The sequence below is a fragment of the Pithys albifrons genome, chromosome 3, assembly GCF_047495875.1.
Source record: "Pithys albifrons albifrons isolate INPA30051 chromosome 3, PitAlb_v1, whole genome shotgun sequence".
Lineage (NCBI taxonomy): Eukaryota > Metazoa > Chordata > Aves > Passeriformes > Thamnophilidae > Pithys > Pithys albifrons.
This window is the reverse complement of record NC_092460.1, coordinates 48,472,651-48,495,095: the sequence shown is the minus strand read 5'-3', so window position 1 is coordinate 48,495,095 and position 22,445 is coordinate 48,472,651. Positions and strand designations below refer to the sequence as shown.

The 22,445-nt window shown below is 40.5% G+C and overlaps 1 protein-coding gene across 1 annotated transcript in view; it reads left to right on the top strand.

The window, feature by feature from the left end:
• The window catches only part of MYH9 (myosin heavy chain 9), a 71,298-nt gene that overhangs the window by 4,515 nt on the left and 44,338 nt on the right, over positions 1-22,445 (top strand). Inside the window, exons 2-3 of the mRNA XM_071551686.1 lie at positions 11,014-11,366; positions 15,709-15,865. Of these exons, the coding sequence (XP_071407787.1) occupies positions 11,034-11,366; positions 15,709-15,865 (490 nt within the window). The 5' untranslated portion in view covers positions 11,014-11,033. The remainder of the gene's footprint in view (positions 1-11,013; positions 11,367-15,708; positions 15,866-22,445) is intronic.

The window sequence follows — 22,445 nt, the reverse complement described above, 5'->3', positions numbered from 1 at the left end:
TTTTAATGAGACTCAGCAGGAACTCCATTGTGGTATCGGCCTCAACACAGAACTAGAGTTCTGATTTGCGTGAAGGCAAAGTGGGCGTTCAGATATGTAAGAAAAGCAGTTTAGAGACATTTTACAACTCAATTTTGACAGTCCTGTGCAGTCAGAGCTGGGTTTCTTTTCCCCTGTTGTGCAGCTTCCTGTTTAAACTATAAGACTTAAAGCATGCTCTTGTCATGGTTTACTTCCCTTTTTATTGTTTGTCGTGATGAGAGTGCAGTCACCTGGGGTTTTCTTTTAAGCTCAAGACCTCACCAGTTCACTTGAATTCAGGCTCTTCTGATCTGCCCTGGACGTGCAGGAGACTTGACTTTGGTTAAAGTTCAGGCCAACTCATCCAGTTTCAATGATGGAGTGGTGTTCAATGTTCAAGAAAACAAACAAACAAAAAAAGAAACCTACAGCCAAATTTCAGTGAAAAAAAATAATTTGAGCTGCTTCTGTCTTTTTCTCCAAATGTATCTGAGTTAAAACAACTGTAATATCAGTTTGTAGGTAAATTGTTAGTGACTGAGCCTTTTTGACAGGGACTGTCAGCGTGTAGGTCTGCTTGTCATTTAGTGCAAGAGTTTCCAGTCTTTGTGTCAGAATTGATAAAATCAATTCTTTTGAAACATGAGTACAAATTAATTTTTGTTGATAACATTTATTTCTCTTAAATTGATAGTCCATCTTAGGATTTAGAGATATTTGAACAAATATGTGGTGTTTAAATGTAACAACAAATACTGAATGTAAATCTGAAGTCAGACCAGTGAAGTGGATTAGTAAGTTCCTGGCTGAGCACTTGGAACTAGTTGGTTGATGAGGTAGATTTATTTTTGACAGTTGTTTGTTGGGTTTTTTTTAATGTAGATGCAGAAAACTACTATCTGACTTGGGTTTTGGCTGTGTAAGTCATAGATTAAAATGTAGAGGAGGATATTGACATTTTTCTTTGGTTTTTTTGGGTGGTTGTGAGAGTGGGCAGAGTGTGTTAAACAGTGAAACAATTCAGAAGAGGGGAATTGAGATAAAAGTATCCAGAAACAGGCAATTAAATTAATAAATTCCTCATTGCAGGTTACTATCTAGAAAACACTTTTAGTTACTTTTTGCCTGTAAATGCATCTGAAGTAGTTCAAGAAGTATTTTTTTGTATTAGTGAAGTTCTATTTTTTTTAGCAGAACACTACTTAATATATTTTATTCTTCATAGTAGTGGTTCAGATGTCTTTTTTCTGTTGTTCAGAAATAAAAATTGTTTTTATCTCTGACATCACATAAAATGTATTCAGACTTTACAAAATTGTCTCAATAAATGGGAGTGTGGGTGCAGGTGTACAGTAGACTACATAAAATAATTAAATAATTGGGTGATTGAAACTGCTGTGTTTGGAATGGATGTGTCTACTTACTGACAAAGGGATTTTTCTTTCTTAGGGGAGCATAAAGACCAAGTAAGACTTCTCTACAAGCACAAAAACTGTGTGACTTAGGATTTGTGACTTAAACCAGCCCACTTAGCTTTTATTGTCTGGATTATACTGCAGTGTGAATCTTTATAGCAGATACTGAAGTCCTTGACATTTCATTACACAGTAAATTACCATGAATTGGCTTAATGGCCCTTCCCAAGTTTAATGCAGTATATGATGGGAAAAGTAAAATGAGAACACACAAATGTGATGAGGAAGATATATTAGCCATAATTTTTCCTCAAAAAAGGGATTGCTGGTTTTAGATAAACTGACGTAAGTTCTAAAAATTTTCTGCATATTGTCCACATGGCACCGGCACATCTGTGTGTGCACAATCAGTTTATCTTCCTCCTCCATGTAGTGGGAGACAATCTTTATGTGACAAATCTTAATGCTTTTTTCCTAATGGACTGAACTATATAGGCAGATTTTAGTTCTTTATTGTTTTAAAAACTTGATGTAGCTTTAACTGATAAATATCACCGTGCTGTATTTATTATTGCTAATTCTGTCAAGAAAAAGCACAGCTGCAGTAAATGGTTCAGCTCTTGTCCATGTAGACAAGAGGAAGAATATCCGAGAACCACAGGATGGTTTGGGTTGGAAGGTGCCCTAAAGGTGATCTCATTCCAACCCCCTGCTTGGTGGGACACCTTCCACTAAACCAGGTTGCCCAAAGCCCCACCAGCCTGGCCTTGAACACTTTCAGGGATGGGGCATCCACAGCTTCTCTGAGCAACCTGTTCCAGTTCCTCACCACCACAGCACTGCAGTGTATGGGATTGTGTACGGTGTTGTTAACTATGGTGGAAACACATGAAGCAGTTTTGCTGCTCTCTGTCAGCATTTCTTGATGTTGTTTTTTATCCTGTTAGGCCAGAAAGCAATACTTTTTTTGAAACTTCGGAATTTTATTTGCTTCCTTGTATTGGAACCATGGAATGTCATAGTATGTCAGTCTCCTGTCAGAAGGAGATAATTTTCTTTCTTTTCCAAAAAAGTCTTTTCTTGTAATGCCAGAATAGAGAACATTTTGTATGCCATAGAGCCAGTATTGTAACAGTTCAAAGTTCCTGCTTCAGGTGCCCTTGGTGTTACTGATTTGGCATCAAAAGATGAGTCCTTTCTTCTCCTCTAACACAAAACTCGGTGCTTCGGGAGGAGAGCATGGTTGGGTGAGTTCTAAAATTAGAGATGCCTAATGCTGTTTCTTTCTAAAGAGTTGATATATTTGACATCTGGGGAAGAAAGCACAGGTCAGGAAAGCAACAAACTAACCAGAAGACAAGTGAGAATCTGAAGGTACAGACCAGACAAGAGTTCCTCGCACGCTCTGTTGCTCCGGGAGCTTTCTCTGGAACATTGGTTATAATGGAGAGCTGAGCAGGGAGTCAGGGAGCTGTGCAGGACCTTGAACAGAGTAGGGAAGTGTCACAATCTGAGTGTTTCAAAGTTTTTCATACTATCTTGAAGGTGATATTTCTTATATATATATATGTGTGTGTGTGTGTGTGTGTGTGTGTGTGTGTGTGTGTGTGTGTGTGTAAAATAAATAAATAAAAAGTATTTTTAACCTGGCCCTCCTTATAAATCCTGGAACTTTAAGGCTAATGTAGCTTTTTCTTAGGAGTTACTGTTGTTCTCACATCCAGAAAGAGTCATTCTTCTTCAGCCCTCCACCTCCAAGATCACAGTCATGAACAGGGTGGTAAGTCCTTGTGTCCAGCCAGAAGAGCTGAGGATCAAGATGTGGACCCTGTAAAGGGGGTGGACTTCTTTGTGCCAAGGTTTTTGCTCACCATCCTCATAGCTGCTCTTAATGGTGGAGCAGATTTATTTCAAACAAGAATAAAAATGAGATGTAGCAGAAGGTTGATTGTACACAGTCCTAGTTTGGCACAGTAGGTTGAGCCATAAGTGTCTACAGAAACTTCTGTTGCAGTGTGAAAATAATATTTTTAAAACTGATTTACCAGATGTGTTTTTTCTGATTCTTGGTTCTGTCCAGTGTGAGCTGGAGGATCAGTCGTACTGGTACTGAGATCAAAGCACTGTGTCAGTTAATGCAAGCAAGAGTAATTGTTCTGTAAGATGACTTTATCTGAGCCACATACATCCGAAATATTTGCATCTAAAAGGGTGAACCAGGGCTATATTTTTCTTCTCTGTATTTAGGTGTAACTGTTTTAGTCTTTGTTCCCTCTTGCAATGAATTGAAATCTGGCATTGACAAAGATGACAGGAGTGCTAATTGATACAGAAGGATGTAGAGCCACCTTACACAGTGCCTCGGACTTCTTGGTAGACACTTTTTTTAGCCTTAAATCCGAATATTAGGAAAGGAATGAAAAGAGACCCTGAGGTAACAAGGACAGGCTGAAACTTTCTGAGCTCTTCCTCCCTCTCTCATGCAATGTCCGTAGGGAATTCTGCGTGTCTGGTCAGAACTTTTGCAGGCCATTATGCCTCCTGAAAACAAGTCTTCCAGCAAAGCAGCTTGAGCAGCAGGGATGGGTTGCAGTTTTCTGAACTACAGCTGTCTCCTTAAGTGGGATTACTTTGCTGAGTGGTCACGAAGAATGTGTTCTCCCCCTGGAATGTTTTCCTTGTGGGCACACTGTCTCTGTAAGAGGAATTCTCTCTGCTGAGAAGGCATGTACTGTACTCGCACTAATGAGAAACAACAGTTGCAGAAAGTGTATTATGCAGCATTGTAAACTTTGAATATTTATTCAAAGTGAATGGGGTTGGGTGGCAGCCAGCCGAGCTTTGTCATGCTAAAGACTGGACTTGAAATCAACAGCAAGCTGCCCTCCCCCTCCCTAAATCAGAGTTTGGTGTGTTTAAACAATGTGCACAGGCTTCATAGAGCCGATTAACTGTGTTGGTGCCATCCGCATGGTGGTTGGTGTGTGTTTCACTGAACTCAGAAGGTGCAATTTAAATAAGGGCAAGCATACCCTCCCTACCATTAACTTAGGGAAGTTAGGCTGTATTTGCCCATAACCTACAGTGGTTAATTACTTTATGGTATGCAGGGTGGTTGCCCCAGATTGTTTCTGTGTTTCTATAGCCCGTGGTGAAGTCTGCACTATCCTGTTTTCACTCTTTGCTAACCAAAAGTAACCTCTTCGGAGTGGCATTAATTTATGTTACATACACATGTGCTTGAAGCTTCAGTTCTCACAGTCTTGCTGTGTGGAGAGACAAGGTGACTGACTAATAAGTGGCATGTAAGGACAGTGTGTTAATTGTGCATGAGTGTGGCCTTTGCAGTTTGCCATGGGAAGTCCCAGCTGCCAGAGCAAACCTCCTGTCAGCTGTTGAGCAGAATGTGCTCGAATGCTGCTTCACACAGACCAGAGCGGTGCTTGGCAGCTGGTGAGGAGAGATAGACACACAGAAACTGAGAAATGTTTATTCCATGTTCGTTGTTCTGAGGGTGTGTGTCAGGTACCTTTAGGCCACCTGGAAGATGCAGAATTCCCTTCAACTTCTTTTGTCTTCTGTGTAGTCTGGCCAGTAGGTCACTTTTGTGCAATACAGGTATTGTTTATACTTTAGATAATTAGATTCCTCCTTCTTGACTCTTAAAGCCCCTTGCATACAGAGAGGGCACTTTAGTGCTCTACCTTGATTTTAATTTACAGTAATAAACAGGGTAGCTGGCAAGTCTGGGCAGCACTACAGTCAAACTGAATATACAACAATAATTGCCAGCAATCTGCATTCCAGTTGTGAAATAAATCTTTCAACAATGTATTGTGTGCGTCAGACTGTGACTAGAGAGGAAAGCAGTGAACTCCAGTAAGCCTGATAGCTGCAGTCCTTATGAATCCCAAATAAAGCTGAACTAGAAGAAATGAGTCTGCATGGCATTCTGAACAAAAAGGGTAAGTGTAGCTCAGTCCCTTCAGCTCGGGGGTCTGTCTGTGAGGGAGTGTTAATTGCCAACTCATACTTGCCTGATGTTGTATTCTGCAGTGGAATGACTGAAATTCATGATTCTTGAGTTCAGAGCGAAGCATCAAGCACTAGCGTGTCACAATATGCTGAACTTGAGAAATAAGCAGATAGAACCAGTCCATCAGTTCAGCTTCCTGCCAGTTTTCTCCCTTTCCTTCCTCTCCACCTCCCCCTTGTGATTCATGTCTTGCCCTTAGCTATTCAGACTTCAGTTTTTATGTAGGTGTTACTTACAAATTGGAGCAGTTTGGGCTAACAAACTTTGCAGTTTTCTTTCCCATAAACATGCTGGGACGTGTAGCTGGGAAGTGTCAGCCCAGTATGACCTAAACAAATCTGTACAATTTCTTAGTGAATACAAGGGAATTATAACAAGTTTTTATTAGTGGATTGGGGTTTTTATGTTGTCAATTCATGCTCACTGTAGACAGCCTGGCCTCTGATGTCCACTTCAGACTACTTAAGTGTAGCTTTCTACCTGCTCTTAAATCTGTTGATTTGGTGGACTGTGTTCAGCTGGCTGGGGAAAGTGAAATAGTTGAGTTTGCAATAATAATGCAAGTATTAGCTGTTCAGATTATGTGCTTAGCAAGGGTTCCCATCATTTGAATGTTAATGACCAAAATGGGTTTGAATCACTAACAGCTTCTCAAAGTCAGATCATTTTTTAAATGTTGTGTATTAACAAAGTATTAAATTTCTTCACTGAGTGCATTTAGCTGTAACTGAAGTGGAGCAATAAGTGACCAGTAGTGCTGTAATTTGCTACTGTAAAAGTCTTGTCTTGCCTATAGAAATGGTGTACATTCCCTATGTTCTGTGAAAGGGCCTGTTGTCTTGCATGGCTTGGTCTCAGAGGCCGCTGAAGGTAAGCCAGTTTGGAAAGTGGTGTGAGAACTATGTTCCTGAAATACTTTTAAAATCTGAACTGTCTAAAGAAAGGGAGATTAACTTGTTGTAGTCTAAAAATGTTTTCTGTTTGTTGTTCATTCTTTTTGTCACCCTGATCTTTAGGGTAGTTCCTCTTGCACTGCCAGTAGAAAGACCACTAGAGAAACCATGTGGGGGACCATTTCATGTGAAATCACAGAAAGTTTGTAACAGTGCCTTACTGGTGGATATGAAACAGACGAAAACTTCTAATAATTATCCACTTGCGCCCCTTTTCATTCAGCTCAGTCTTACAGCAAAGTTATGAAATGGTGATTGAATTGCCGAGTATTTAGTGCATGTAACAGGTACTTTGTGTACTCTGTAGCCCAGAATTTCACAAACTTCTTGTAGTTCGTTGAAGTGGGGAAATGGTGTGTGATTAAAGCTATTTGTCTAACTGTAGTAACTGTAGCTTCTCTGCTAAGAAGGAGCCTGAACCAAAAAAGAACAGTGTGGGGATCCCTACTTTAATGGCAGTTCAGGTAACTCAGACTGGAAGTGTTCCTTGCCTGGCCATGCTCTAACACCTGCTAGTGAGTGTGGTGCTTTACCTGGTGTCATTAATGCTCTTCTGAATATATTGATTCTATTTCCACTTCAGCTGTTCACTCCATGGTTTAGCAGAGCCCAAGCTCATCTTACTGAGCAGTGGCTCAGGCCTGGAACAATCCTGTAGCTGCTGACAAAGTGAATGTTGTGGGGAGGGATGTAATGCAAATAGTTCTGCAAAATTAAATTGCAAACAGGTAAGTTCTATGGTTTTAGCAGCTGCGAAACACTGTAATCAGAAGACCTTTCCAAGACAGATAAAGTGTGTTTCCAGGTTTATGGGAAGCACTTGATGCTTTAGGGAGTGTGTGAAGCATCTTATAACCTAAGCCTTAAGGCTGTGAAATTGCAGGAGACTGAGGCAAACATGTCCATATGACTGTATTCCAATGAGGGTTTGGGGTAGTTCTGCCTAGTTCAAAGGGACTGCATGTCGTTGTAACTTAAAACCAGTGTTTAACTTGTTCCTCTCAGAAGAATCTGCTGGGAAATACGTATGTAAAAGTGGGGAGAGGGTTAAATTTCTTTCTTTATGGTTGGACTACATATTATTAATGTTTTGGTCCTGTTCTATTCGTAGCTGTAGAGATGATTTTGCCTCCATCCGTAGCTATGTGGCATCTTTGTGACAACTATGTAGTTAGTTAAGTGGCAAAGAATGTCTTTTGGTCCCTGAAATAATGGAAGACAAGTGAAGTTTGACCAGCCCCTTCCTCAGGCTGCTGCAAACTACAATAAGGGAACACACTGGGTTAAGAGGGAAGTGACTGTAGTATGTCATTTTTGGAAACAATACTAGGAAGGAGGCATTTAAACTCAAAACAAGGATGGTCTGTCTTCCTTCTGTGTTTTTTGGTCATCTTGCTTATGGACTGGTGCTGCATCAAAAAGAATATTGTTAACGGTATTCTCATCTGACAGTTGCACAATAACCATGCAAAGATAAATGTCCTTGCCCCACATAATTATCTACACCCAGAATGCAAACTACCAGGCAAACAAATTACTTCCTAATTTGTTCCTAAAATGGCAATGATTTGCATTCATTGTGAGTTGCTGTAAGGCTGCAAGAGCTTACTGGGCTTGCTTCCTTCCTTGACCACTTCAGGGATGTTTAGAAATGCCCAGTGAAATGCAGCATAAGCTGGAAGGATAAGTTTAGGAGCCCATGGGATGGAAATTACTGAATCTGATTCCTCTGGTACTGTTCTTATGGAGGAGACAAATTAATGGTTGGTTTGTGGTATTGCTGGTTTAGACGCCCTGTGGGTTACAAGTCAGCCTCAAGAATAGCACTAATGCCATGTTGTCTTACCACGAGCCTCCAGTTTTTACTTCTAGGATGTGAGGATTCTGTTCTGGAGCACATGAAGACCAGTGGAAGAACCATGATAAGAATGGTGACTGATGCTGCCATGCAATAGGGTGGTTTTCAAGTCTGTTTCAGGTTTGAGGTGCAGACCCTCATTGAATCTCCTCACTACTATTGGGGAGCTTAAAGAACTTAGTGTTTGGTGGGATTTTAGAATGTCTGTGTTAGGTTATTTCTCTTCTTATTGTGAAAGTGGTTTTCAATCCTGAAAATAAAAATGGGTAGATGCTTTAGAATGATCCCTTACAGGCAGAAGAATGTGCCCTTGTTGTACGTGAGATAATTTAGGGTTCTCCTGTGAGGAATGTGATTAATCTCTCTGTAACTATCTTCTTTCCTTAGTTCTCTTCAGATCTAGAATTGGCTGGGGATACCCCTTGAAAGATTCCTTGTGGTCTTACATATTTCTTAGCCAAAAAAGAATTAGTCCTTATCCTGGAATGTGTCCTGAATGCATTTACTCCAGCAGTAAGGAAGTCAGGAATATGTTTCAGCATAATGTAGGACACTTCAGATGGCTGGTTACTTAGGATTCCTCAGGAAATGATGAAACTGAATTTAGCTGAAGCATTCTGCTCTGTGTCCTGCCTGATCATAGCCAAAAAAGGCAACTGGTTACATTCTGGGAGTTGCATAGGCAGGAAACTGTGTAATGGAGGGTAGAGCCCAGCTGTTGCCTTGCCAAACCTGATACAACTCTGGACACAATTGAAATTTTTTTTTTTTTTGTTTTTCCCCTCCTTCCCTCCACTCCCTTCTTTTAACCCTTTCACCACAACCTGCAGATCATACTCTGCTGTGTTACGAAATCCTAAAATCTTCTGTTGCATCCCTAGTCTTCTCTATTTCCTCTCTATATACTCTGTCGGCTCACTGTTCTAGGGTGCTCTTGGAGCTCTCCTGACTGCTCAAGTGTTTCATGGCAGCCTCCAGGTTGCTACATGTTATTTCTTCAACAAATCTCTTCATCATTAAAATCTAGTTTTTCAGTGAAAATATGAAAAGCCAGGGAGGAGTTTCCCTGAGAATCACCATTGAGGTGGAAATGTCAATGACCCTTTGGGGAAGGAGAGATGAAGTGAAGTGTGAGACAGCTGCTTGGCATATCCTATAAGGCTTAAGACAGAGGTTTTAAACTCAAGCTAAAGAAAACAATTATTTAGAGAGCAATTTTCTCTTTTTTGCTAAAGAATTTTTGACTGAATATATAGCTATCCATACAGTCTCTTGCACAAAGTCACATCCCACCTACAGTGATACATTTGTTGAAAGGAATTTCCCTCCGTACTCACAAATGACTGGTGTCGGCATTTGTGCCCATCATTATTATAAATGATGTTTTTCTGGCTTCATTCACTGCTTGCTAATGCTGGGACTCAACATCTATTGTTGCTCTCATGCATATTTTGGGAATTGAGCTGCTTCTGTCCTGCTTTCAATACTTTTTTGTCTGCAGTACCTCCAGTCAAACTTCACTTATTTGATTTGCTGGATGGTTTGTAAATAAGGGTATGTTCAGTAGGAATGTTACCCTATAGATCATGAAAGCCTTCTATGACATGAGTATTGATGTTTTCATTTCCTGTTCGTTGGGTGGTAAAGGGGTCTAGTTTCTATCCATGTTATGAGAAACATATATTGAGGACAGTGGTATCTTTGTGAGGAAGGATCCAAGGAATTATGTTTGTGGGATGTTGTAAAGAGGCTGCTGTTACATGGTTAATGAGCCCTGATGTGTACAGTCCTTTTCTGATTGAAAGGATTTCTGAATGGCACTAATAAAATTGGTGCTTTATAAACTGGAAAATCCCTTGCAGTTTTGTTCTGGGTTTGATGAAACACTAAATCAAGGGTGCCATTTTTTGAGCGTGCTGCCTGTCTCCCTCCCATAGGGGTGGAACTCTCTCCTCTGTCTGACCACAGCTTCATGGAAGGATCCAAGTAGAGGATTTTTAGCTGTAACATTTGCTGAACACAGATTTATTCTGTTACTGTCTTGGAGGTATTTTGCTACTGAACATTATGTAGGGAAAAAAAAAGGTATAAACTGGTGGGCTGGGTGTTACTACTAAGATGGTGATGGAGAGTATCTAATATCAGTCTTAACTGGTGTCCTCATTTATTGGTGTCTTTTAGAAGTAAAGTGCATCTCACTATCTAGGCTGGTAGTTGACACTTCTAACAACTTGTGGTGTTTGATTTATAGCTTATCAGAAGAAGGAGATACAAAGCAGAAGTGTTGATTTAAGCATTTATGGTTGTATTTCTGAGCTAATATCTCTACCAAGTACCGCAGTGAAGGGCTCATCTTGACTCCAGTGTTACTGACATAGTGTCTGATGCTACAAGGCTTGGCACAAGTTGTTTGGTACTTGCCACTTTAACGTGCTTTCTCTTTTCTGCCAAATAATGGCTTCCAAATGCTGAACCCTCGGTCTGTGTTTTGTTGTAGGGGTTTTTTTAAATCTGCTTGCTAGTTTGGTTTTTTCATCCACTTGGCAAGACAAACCTTGACCCTATTGGAAGTTTGACAACTTTAGCAGTGCTTACTAACATGAAACTAGAGGAGGGAAGGCATGCTCTGATGACCAGGGATTCAGAGTACTTAGCATGTGTCTGCCTCTAGAAATTTGCAAGGCAACTTGAAGCTTTAAAAATATCCTTTTTTTTTCCCCCTCTTCACAGGTCCCCAGTTGTAAACCAAAATGGCGCAAAGAGATGCAGATAAGTACCTTTATGTGGACAAAAACATCATTAATAACCCCCTGACTCAGGCTGACTGGGCAGCTAAGAAGCTGGTGTGGGTTCCCTCAGAGAAGAATGGGTTTGAGGCAGCCAGCCTGAAGGAAGAAGTAGGAGATGAAGCAATCGTGGAACTGGCAGAGAATGGGAAGAAAGTGAAAGTGAATAAGGATGACATCCAGAAGATGAACCCCCCCAAATTCTCTAAAGTAGAAGATATGGCAGAGCTGACATGCCTGAATGAAGCTTCTGTGCTTCACAACTTGAAGGAGAGATACTACTCAGGACTGATCTATGTAAGTAACCGTGTCTGTTGGGGTGGGAATTCTTGATTACATAGTATGTGAACGTACTGCATTCACTTTGCTCCTAAATATGTATGTTAACCTTTCCTTGCCCCACACACAACTCCCACCTGACTTAGCTTCTTCCTGCTACTTAAAATTTTTTCACTAAACTTTGCCAACCCCCCTCTAGTTAATATTGAAGCTTTCAAGGAATGCTACGGTAAATCTGCCTTTAATGTTGGAATGTCTTTGTTTGCAGAGTGTTTTGAATGCCTTTTAACTTTCTTTTAGCAAGAAACAAGAGCAGTTGGATAGTAGTAAACAGGGATCTGATCTAAACTGAACAGAACTAAATATTAATCCTACTTCATCATCCCTGTGGGGCTGTGGTCTTTCGTGTAGTCTTGCTGTGTGGTAGCTACAGGTGTTCTCTTCCGTGCTAACAAGGACTGATGGTACCTAAGACACCACATAGCAGGAATTCACTCTAGCTATACATCTTTGGTGGGACTTTGTGAACTGTTGCCTTCTGACTCGAGGAGCTTGGACACAAGTGAGAAACTCATGCCTGACTTGTTCTGTGACCGCTGTTCTTCTGCAGTGGCATAAAAGTATAGAGATGACTCCTGCAGAAATTATCAAAGAACATCTGAAAGATGCAGAGCTGATATAAATTTAGTCTGACGCCCACAGTCTGATGTCAGAATTGAAGAGCTAATGTGATTGGAGGTTGAAGCAGTCACAGCTCCTCGTATTATTGGTCAAATCTGTTCTCAGAGGGTAGAATCTTGATATTGAGATGAAATATGATGTGCAAGATCATGTGTAACATTTTCAGAATGGGAAACATTGCTAATTTATATAGTAAGTTTTGGAAATAATTCAGCAGTATCTGAGCCTGTTGCACACTGTGCAGTGAGCTGTTTTGCATATCTTGCAAGATATCCTCTGAAATTTCAGACATAGTCTGTGACTGAAATAAATTGAGTTCTTCTAATTGGATTGTAAGAAGTATTAAAAAATCCCCACACCCTTCACCCAAGGAAGCCTAGCATAGTAATTCTCTATTACAGAATCTTACTCTTGCCAAAACTGTGTTTCTGTGCACTTGTGAAATGAACTGATCTCACCTGTCAGCAGTTCTCAGCAAGTCAGGAGATTAATGGGAGGCTTAAAATACTTTCATTGGAGTGGCTGTTGGTTGGTCATTAATCCGCTTGAAGGGAGTACACGCAACACAACTCCAGCATAAATGTCTCTGATCATAAGCATAATTTAGTTCTGCTCTTGTCTTTTATCACTTATTGGCCACGAGGGCTGTGTGTTTTTATCAGATTTTTTCCTTTTTTTTAAGCTTAATTTTTCTGTATTTCCATTCTGTGAAAGGAAGGGGAAAGTCTTATCAGTGCTGCAGGCAAGGAGTGTCAGACAGTTCAAGAACTGAGAACTTCAGTCTGACACCAATTTGCTGTTTCAGTGTGTGAATTGCTTCTGCACTGAGGTGACTTGCTAATAGACTGGCTTTCATATTAACCCTTTCTATTCAGAATCCTTTATCAGAAGATCATTTTCCGGTTTTGTGTTGCTTACCTGAACTGCCTAGTTTATATTTCATGTGAAACTCAAAACTCAACCTTACATGTTCCAGTTACGTTATTGAAGTTACCAGCTGCTGGAAAAACTTCCTGATGCTGTCAGCTTTGTGCTTTGCTGTAGATGGTCCTTTCAACTCTTCAGAGCCAGTTCAGCAGTTAGAAAAACAAAACTAGTTCCAGTTTGGCCTGTGTGTCACTAGAAATAGTCAGTGAGAGGTAATGCCAGAATTCTATTTTGAGATAGTAATGTCTGAGACAAAGTACAGATTTCCAAGCCAGCCATGCTTATAATAGGTGAGCCTTTAAATTGGAGCCTTCAGTTCAATTCAGGGATTTATGCATGTAAGTCGGCAGGATGAAGATGACTTGTCTTCTCTGTGGTAGGGCTGGCAGCTTCTGCTCAGTGCAACTCCATGTGCTTCCTCTATGAAACTGTCAGTGGGCTTGACCAGCAGTCGTGACAGGTGGTCTCACTCATTCGCCTACCACAGCCGTGCCTCTCTTTATTAACAAAAAGATCACCTCACACATTGGAGATCCTTATACTGTGTGAAAACTTCCCTTAGGTATTTCTCTCAGCCAGCAGAATGCTGGAGGAAAGTGGTGGCTTCTTCCTGCATATTTCCTTCATGACTTCATCACTCCAAGTGAAATTAACGCCTTTCATTTTCTAAACTGCTGCTCTCCTCCCTAGGATTGCTTCAGACCTTTGCACTGTACTTACTTGAGAAGCAACAGTTCTAATTTGTCAGGAAACAGCCATGAAGGGTCACACAAATACAGAGAAGAAAACTTTATGTTCCTTCTGGACTTGTGTTGTGTGTACTGTGAACATGCTGCTCTTATCTTGAGTCCTTTCTACCTCTTGGTCCTACTCTGTCTTCCACTATTGTAGTCAAAGGTCAGGAAAGCATGACCCAGATTTTCAGCTGATATTCTGTGCTGTACAAGTACTGTTGGACCTGATGGAGAGCTCAGGCTGAGGCAAAGAAATTGGCACTGCCAGGTTGGTTTTATAAATTGCTTAAACTGTTCCCTTCAAGCGCTACCTGAAACTTAACCTGACTAGAATATCTTGTGATAGTTGAGCTTCTGGAACTTCAGAAGTTCTACACTAAAAGGTTTTCAGCCAACTTTCATAGTTTTCCACTTTGGAAAGAGATTTAATATTTTCTGTATGCCATTCAAATATTGCTTAAATATTTTGAAAAAATGAGTGAAAAAAAAAGGAAGAAAAAGAGTAGGTCTGGAAACATCCTGACAGTTTATACTGGGGTATGGAAAAGGAACCTTAAGTATCTATAAAGAATTTGCTTCCTGGGGGATGTGCAGTGAAAACTATATCTGAATTCATTGCACAGAAGAATGGACTAGTTACTTAACATTAAGGCAGCATGTAGAAAATTTGGATATAAGAGCACAAAGTGTGTAGTAGATGCTATTTTCACCCTTCTGATCACTGCAGTCTAATCCTTACCTTTATCCAGCTAAGGAGCTAAATCTGATTAAGTACCTTCTGCGCTCCTTGTGGAGAACACTTTTCCACTTCGAAGCACTCGTTCTTCATTGAGGAAACAGTAGAAGAGATGTTGACAATAGAAATATAAAGTGCCAAATGTACTCTCTTCTGGTAGCACTGCAGGTTGCTGTAGAAAAGTGCTCACCTCCAGATGTTTGAAACAGCTGCTTCTGAAGCTGACAGGGAACTAGGACAGCCCTAAGTCCCAAGAGCAAGGCTTGAAATGCTATTTTTAGTATATATCTAGGAAGTGTCTAAGAAGCCTCTGCTTCTCCTCTTCCCCTTGCAAGTAAAACGTTCATTGGGCTTTTTCTTTTAGGTATTCAGATCTTTACGTTTTTGTTTTTTCCTTTTTTTTTCTTTTTTTAAGAAGCTTGATATTTTCACTGGAATTATTTTTGCATTTGTATTCTGTTAGAACTCTGCAATTTCAGCCAGTAGAAACCCAATTGAGAAATCAAGGTTTGCTGTCATAGATTAATGAATTAACCATTTGAAAGGAATGAAAAGTAAACTTTGGCAAATGTTGCTGAGTCTTTGAGAATGCAATACTTTAGACTTGTTTTCTGTATCAGCTGATTCAGAACTGTACTACATACCTTATGGTTTGAATCTAGTTCTAGTTATTATATTACAATCAGGAAAGTTTCAGGCTGGAAGAGTCTTCAGGAGACCATCTAATCCATGTTCCTGTTCAGCACAGGTAGCACTGAATTTGGCCTAGTCCAGTGGTCTTGAAAACCTTTCAGGAGTATACATCTAATTTTAATTTTAGTAACTATTTGGCTTGAAGTTTTATTGTATTGTAGTTCATCATTAGTAGATAAATCCGTAGCAAACATGGGGCAGAACATTAAAATGTGTGTTTCTAGGACCTGCCTTATGCAATGAAATGGCACTTGACCTGATTATAGGAATGTTGAAAAGAAGAAAAGCCAGTCCCAGTGGACTGTTAATTATCCAGGGACCAGGCCAGTGATACCAGTGTGACTGATATCTCAGCTGATGCTCTGTGAACGCGTGGAAAAGTTGAGTACTGGCCAAGTTGATATGACTTTAAGGCGTTACTCAGATTCTAATATTGCTTAGTGGGAAGCATCCCACATGGCATCTCTGGAAGAAGCTTTTTAAAAAGCCCTGTTCAGTTTGTTTGTTTTTCCAAGTAATATACTGTTAAAAATGAAAGTATACAGCATTTTTAACTGTTGTCTTATTTGCTGGGACGTTTTCTTTCCAGACATACTCAGGCCTGTTCTGTGTGGTGATCAATCCTTACAAGAATCTGCCCATATACTCAGAAGAAATAGTGGAGATGTACAAAGGCAAAAAGAGACATGAGATGCCCCCTCATATCTATGCCATCACAGACACAGCCTACAGGAGTATGATGCAAGGTAAGTGCTGACTGAGGTAATGACTCTTGTTGAAATCACAAATCAAGGTTGCAGACAACACCCTCTAGGAAAACAACTCACTGCTATCAAAAGGCACTGTTGCCCCCTCTGTCCTTGCATACAGACCCCTGACACCTACTTGGGACCAGCTTTTGTGTTCAGGTGAAGACCTTTCTCCTGCTCTAATGGATTAAGAATCTTACAAAGAGTCTGGCGAGAGCTAAAATTCTCATGAAGGACAGGCTGATGTGAACGCACAGGGTTCAGAGAAACAAAAAAAACTGAGATAGCAATTTTCCCTTTCAGTGATGAGCTTGTGGATCGAGATGGCTGTGGGTGAACAGGTACATATATTGATTGATTGACAGAGGCTTTTAACAAAAGCCAGGTTAAAATCTGGTTGTACAGTCTGGTTGGGTGAAACAAGCTTAGTATAACCTGTATTTTGAAGTGTGATGGTCAGTGGAGTTTTACTGATTAAGAGTTGTTTGGATATGTTTTACTCCGTTAAGAATAAAACTTACTATCAGGAAGTATTAAGTACATCTGTTGGCTTTTCACGGAATAAAAGAAAGCAAGCTGACTTATTTCACCCCCACTCCCATGTATACAGCTGAGAATTAGAGAACTCTGTGTTATCTGCAGCTTGTTTGTCAGTTGGGCTTTAAATACGGAACTCTGAATGTGCTGTGCATATCTGTCATTCTGAGAGGAGCTCTCTTAGAGAGTCAGTGCTTGTGTTTGGCACACTTGGAGAGTGTTCAGGTGTGGAGGTACTTAATGCTTTTCTTCCTGTCTGTAGATGGGTTTTAGGAGGAGGAATGCTTTGTAAGGTTTAAAGGGTATAATGGACAATTTGATTTGTCATGACTTGTATGGATATGATTACTCCTTTATTTTTTGATGGTTGGAAATTATTAAGGTGTTTATCTCTCCTAGGTCTTGTAATTAGCTTCACATTTTTCAGCAAAGGCCAGATATGATAAAATCGTGCTTTAAAATTCTCATTAGACTCAGTTTTAGAGTTCTGCTTTTCACCAGCCCTCGCTACCACTTGCACCTCCAAACATAGGAGGAGGACTCTAGTTAACAGGTTCCCAGAGTGGGAAGAGAGAAAGAAAATCTCCATCCACTTACCTGTGTTAGTGGCTTCAAACAAACTTGTTTTGGAGGAGGTTGAGAAAAGTTTCTAAAGCAGAGCAGAGCACAGGGATGAGCTAAAGTGTTTGATCAGTTCATCTGTATTTGTAAAAGCCTGGGTGGGGAGGATGAGCACATGGATGTGCTGCAGTGGACCAGTGGCAGGGTATTGATGGCAACTTGTTGAAGATGTGTCAGGTCCTGAAGAAATGCAGCTAAACTGCTGGTGTGTGACTCTGAAAGGAATGCTGTATCCAGCAGGAAAAAAACTGTGAACCTGGACCTATGTAGTACCTTATTTCCCTCAGAGAAGGGCTAGATCTGCCATGAAGGACAAGAAAAGATGCTCCATCTGTACTGTACGTGGCAGAGTGGTGTCCATAAACTTCATCCTTTATTGCTTCCTTCTTTCTCGCCCACTCGTCAACTCAAGTATTAATTTGTATTTTTCTTAAACAAGCAATTGATTTAAGTGCACAAAAGTTACTGTTACCTAAAAAGAAATCTTTTCTACAGGGAATTAGAAATGGTTTCTTTGGCATTGTTGTGAGGAGACTGAAGAAGTCCTTTTCCCTTATAGACAACAGTTAAACCATTTGAAGCTGCACGTGCGTGTGACTTGTCCTTAATCCCTGCCAGGTATATCAGTATGTGGCAGAAGATACCAGACAGCTGCAATTCTGCAACAAGGGACAGGTGACCTTCCCTGGTACGGTGGTGATTCAGAGCTAGTGAATAATCTACATGCATATTTTCTTTCCTGTTGAAAAGAGAAGGTGTCTCCATCAGACCACTGCTTGAATCATGTCTAGCACTCAGAAATCCTAGACTTGACTTGCTTTGTTGTACAAAGGTAAAGAGTGACAGCCCTGCCCCTGTATTTGAAGCACGAGAAAGTTGCTAAATGCTCTGCTGGGGTGTTTACCTTTCCCAGAACAAATCTGGCTGTGCAGTATTCTCAGCAGTATGGACTATCTAGAAGTTTACCCCAGCTCTTCTTTGCCTTGTTTGAGATACCTTGTTGCTGACTTTTTGGAATGCTTGTTGGATGTGAATATCATTCCCAGTTAGCTTTTGAGCTAGCTTACTTTTTGACCTGTTTAGGTTTTGAAAGATTTTTTGGTGTGGCTTCACCTGTGCCTTTGTGTGCTACAAGAGCCCTTGAGATGGTTTTTGGATTATTTTCTGCCTTATTCCCTTGTTGCAAAGGGTAACAGTAGCATTCCCCTGTCTGCTGCTTCGAGAGTGGGTTGTTGCAGTGTCTCTGGTCCTGAGTAGCCTCTGGGGCAATGGAAAGCCACATTCCTGTTCCTCTCTGGGTTTTGCTCAGCGGTGGGGGTGCAGCAGCCAGTGGTATGGCAGGAATCTCTGCAGAGAACAGAAGATGAAAGGGCCGGGTGCTCCACATGAGCCAGAGGCATTTAGGATTAGGCTGCCTTCCCTAGGTTACTTTCAGAGCCCTGAAGACTGGGAATCCTTCATGGCCTGGAGAAGGATAGCAAGTTGACTCTGACTTCTGTCAGCATGGGCTATAGTTATTTCTTAAGCTGACAGAGTGGAAAAGCTTTGCATGTTAATTGATCCAGACTCTTTTTTTTTTTTCTCCAGTCAATTTATGGTATTTGAATGAGCAGGCCTTTCAAAGGGCTGGTTCATCAGGAAAAGAATTGGGAAGGGGAGAGGAAGATGAGAGCTTTGTTCCAACCTCTGCTAATCCAGAAACTATTTAACTCTTTTCAGGCATCTGTGCTTCTGAACTATTGATGAGGTTGGTACTCTTTGTGTCTACTGGTTACTCCACTGACCAAAGTGTGGCACTTAGATGTTCCAAGAGGTTATATTGCTTTTTGGTAATTTTCACCAAAAGTATTTTCTTGGTGCAATAAAATGGTGGAGGACTTGTTCAAAGTAGGTTGTTTGTTGTTGTGTTTTTGACTTTTTTTCTTCTGTTCTCTGACCCAAGACTTCAACTCTCAGAAACGAGATGAGAACATTATTTTGCTGTGTGGTATTTGTAGAACCTTCCTGTGCTTCAAGAACAGAACTCTGAAAAAAGTACAACGCTTTTGCTTTTAGAGAAAACAACCATTTGCCTTAATGTTTCTGTTCCCTGGGTAACCCGGATGCCAGAAGTCTCAGGTCTGCTATTGTAAGAGTTACTCTTCTGGTGCTGGTGGTTGAAGCATGGTGCCTGCAAGTGGAGAGGTGTCTTGAGCAAATAAATCATTATGCTAATGCAGCAGATGTATACTGAAGAGGTACATTCTTTACCTCAATTCATAGTCTCCAGGGCACCAGTGTGGAAAAACATATTTTAAAGCTGTTAAACAGCACCTGTTTGTCTATTTGAAACCCATATAGGGAATTTCTGTGTCAAATAGTGATAGAAGCTAGAAATGTCATTGGTATCTGGAGCATGCTATTGGCTTTAATGCCCTGAAAACTGTCTGAAACTTCTCCAGTAGATTAGGTCAGTGTGGTTATTCTGGTCTGCAAAGCTCAACCTGTTCAACAGAGAGATAAGTAGGAGAGGGAATAGGCAGCATGTAGCTGAGGAACATACTCCATCTGTTTTCTTACTCAGTTTTCTCCACATGTTGTTGTGGGGCTCCTAATGTTTCACCTAACAAAACTCTGAAAATCATTGTGCAATAATTAAACCTTTGACCTTGATGGATTAATCTGCAAAGGAGTCTGTGCAATGAGCACCTTGATGGTGTTCACTTGGGTGTTGGGTGGTCTCTGGATGGGTGCTTGAAAGGAAAAATTCTGAAGCACAGTAGCCTTATTTTTGGTGACCTTGTTATATTAGGGGATGAAACAGTGTGAGGTGTTTTAAGATAAATCTCTTGCTATTGTACATCCTCATATGCACCTCTGGACCAGCTGTGGTTTTCACAGCAGTCCTCTACATCTGCTCCTATAGAATAGAGACCTTCAAGTGTTTTATTTGTAGTTCTTAAATGTTTGTATATTTGTTTAAGTTTCCCAGCTAGCAGAACACTTCTGTTTTAACTTGGTTGCTGCCAAGTAATTTCTGTTTGCTTCTTAGCACTGGTCTGCTGTGCATAAAGCACTGTACCAAAGTGCATCTTTCTCTTCTATGCAATATTCTGTGACTGCTTATCAGTTTGGACCTCCTCAGATTATGTAGAGGCACAGACGTCTCTTTCAAGTTGCACATAAAGGCCTAGTTCTGGTTCCATTAAACCCATAAGAATATAGCCCGTGGTTTCACTAGTTTGTTTCCAAGATTTGCCCAAATTTCTAATGCAAAAGGCAACATTAAATTTGGATAGTAATTATAGAGAATATTCATTTTGATGGTGTTTGATACAAATGGCAAGAAAATATGTACGTTGTTTCTAATTTTCTTAAGAAATGTTTTACATGCTTTGAATTACTTGAGATTTCTAAATGCAGCTCTCAAAATCTCTGTCTCGAAATGTGGTTTTCAGTAGAACAAGGAGCTAAAAAAGAATCCGTTGCCCACTTGTTTTTTTAGTAGTTACCACACCCTTTTTGCTTCATTCCTGTAAACCAGAGCAGGAGCTCCTTGGCAGTCACTTGTGTAATGGCTCAGCCCCTGCTGTCAGTCTCCCTGCAGTTCACTGTTACAGTATCATGAGCTGCCTGAGTTTTTGCAGGCTGCATATCAGTTTTTCTTTTCTGTCAGAACTTCATAAACATTTGTGTTACCTAAAATTACAGCCTAACTTGTTCTCTGCCATCTCCAGATTCAGTTTAGGAGTACTAGAGAAAGGGATATGGGCTCTAGTCCAAAAATGTCTTGGGCAAATAAATATTTGCATTTGACCCAGTGGGATATATTTAATTTTTTAAAATAAAACTTATTTTTCTCTTTGTGGCTGTTCTCAGACTTCAGCTAATGCAGAGCTGAATCTTGGCACTGCAGAGTTCCTGCCAACTCAAGTGGTCTTTGGTTTTTTTTTAACATCTTTCAGTTCTGTTGTTGAGAGCTGTCTTGCATATGCTATGTTTATCCTTAATTTTATTTATTTATTTATTTTTTGTACTTGATCATAGTTTTATTGGCATTTTGAAAGTTCTCTATAACGCATTCCTTAAAGGATAATGCTAAAACAGGCTCTCGGGCTCTGTTCTGGTGTTCCCTGGAGTGGTTTTGGCCCTGCTCAAACCAGCATATATGTTAAAGCACCACAGTGAACATACTTGATTAGATCTGATGCCAGGGGGGGTTGTTCTGTGTAGCACAGTGTGTTAGGTGCCCGAGGCTCCTCCCTTGTCAAGAGCCCTGGGGAGAGGACATGGGTTGTAACATTATGTTGATGTTGGAAGAGCAATTTGAGGAGGCACTAAGGAGCTGAAAATAGTGCCTGGTTGAAGCGCTTAGATGCATTTAAGGCTAATTCTTGCTTTAGGTCAACTCTAAGCTGGTGAGCCAGCCGGTTGGGCTGCAGGCATTCCCCGGGATGCTCGGGGAGCAGTGGCAGTAACGGGAACTGGGAGGGCCCGGCTGCTCCATCCTGCCAGACGCGCTGCGGTTGGGAGGTGGGTGGTACCATCGAGCCATGGTTAAGTTTTCAGCCTTAATGAGTCAGCTATAGGCAGGGGGCTACAAGCCAAGCCTTCGCCTTTCAGCTCCACTTCCTCTTAGCTGGAGAGATGATGTCACCATTGTGTGAATGCTATATTACTTCTCCTTTTATGGAGATGAACAGGCTTGAAATGGGAGTCACTCAGGCAGAGGAAGTGGGGGATGAAGGCCTGGTAGGATGTTCTGTAACTGAGATGGGGAGCTTAAATTGCATATTCTCCTCTAGCCTCCCAACCTTTTTCTTCTCCCATCCCAAAACATTTAAAAACAAAGTTCAAGAGTTTGGAGCTGTATTAATGTATCAGTTATACCAATAACATTTGGCCACAGCAGTTCAGCATTCATTCAGACTTGTTTTGTAGTAGAATATTTGGTTGAGGACTTTCTATATACAAGAAGTCTCTCTTGTAAAAACATATTTTGGTTTAATTAAGATTTTAGTGTATGCTGAAGCAGTCAGTCTAAAATGTGGTCTTTTATTCTTGGACTAAAGAAAGTTAAGGATGAGTTTAGATATTATGGGTTTTTTTACATAGTAAAATTAATCAACTGATCTTATTATACAATACTGCTGTATAGTTTAAATTTGAAGGATGTTTTACTTCCTGAATTTCTGAATGCTTGAGGCTGCTGCATCTTATGATCACTTGAATACTGTGGTGATGAGAGCTAAAGAAGAGCCTGGATAAAAAGCTTTCCTTGTCAGCTGGTTTGAAATACAGAACTGTTGCTATAATTAACGAATGAGTTGTTATTCTGGATTGTTTTTAATAAGTGACTCTGTTTAGGATTGAAAAGCAGATGCAGATTGCTTTTAATCAGGCATTTCTTGATTGTGTTATTATAAGCAACTGAGTTTAT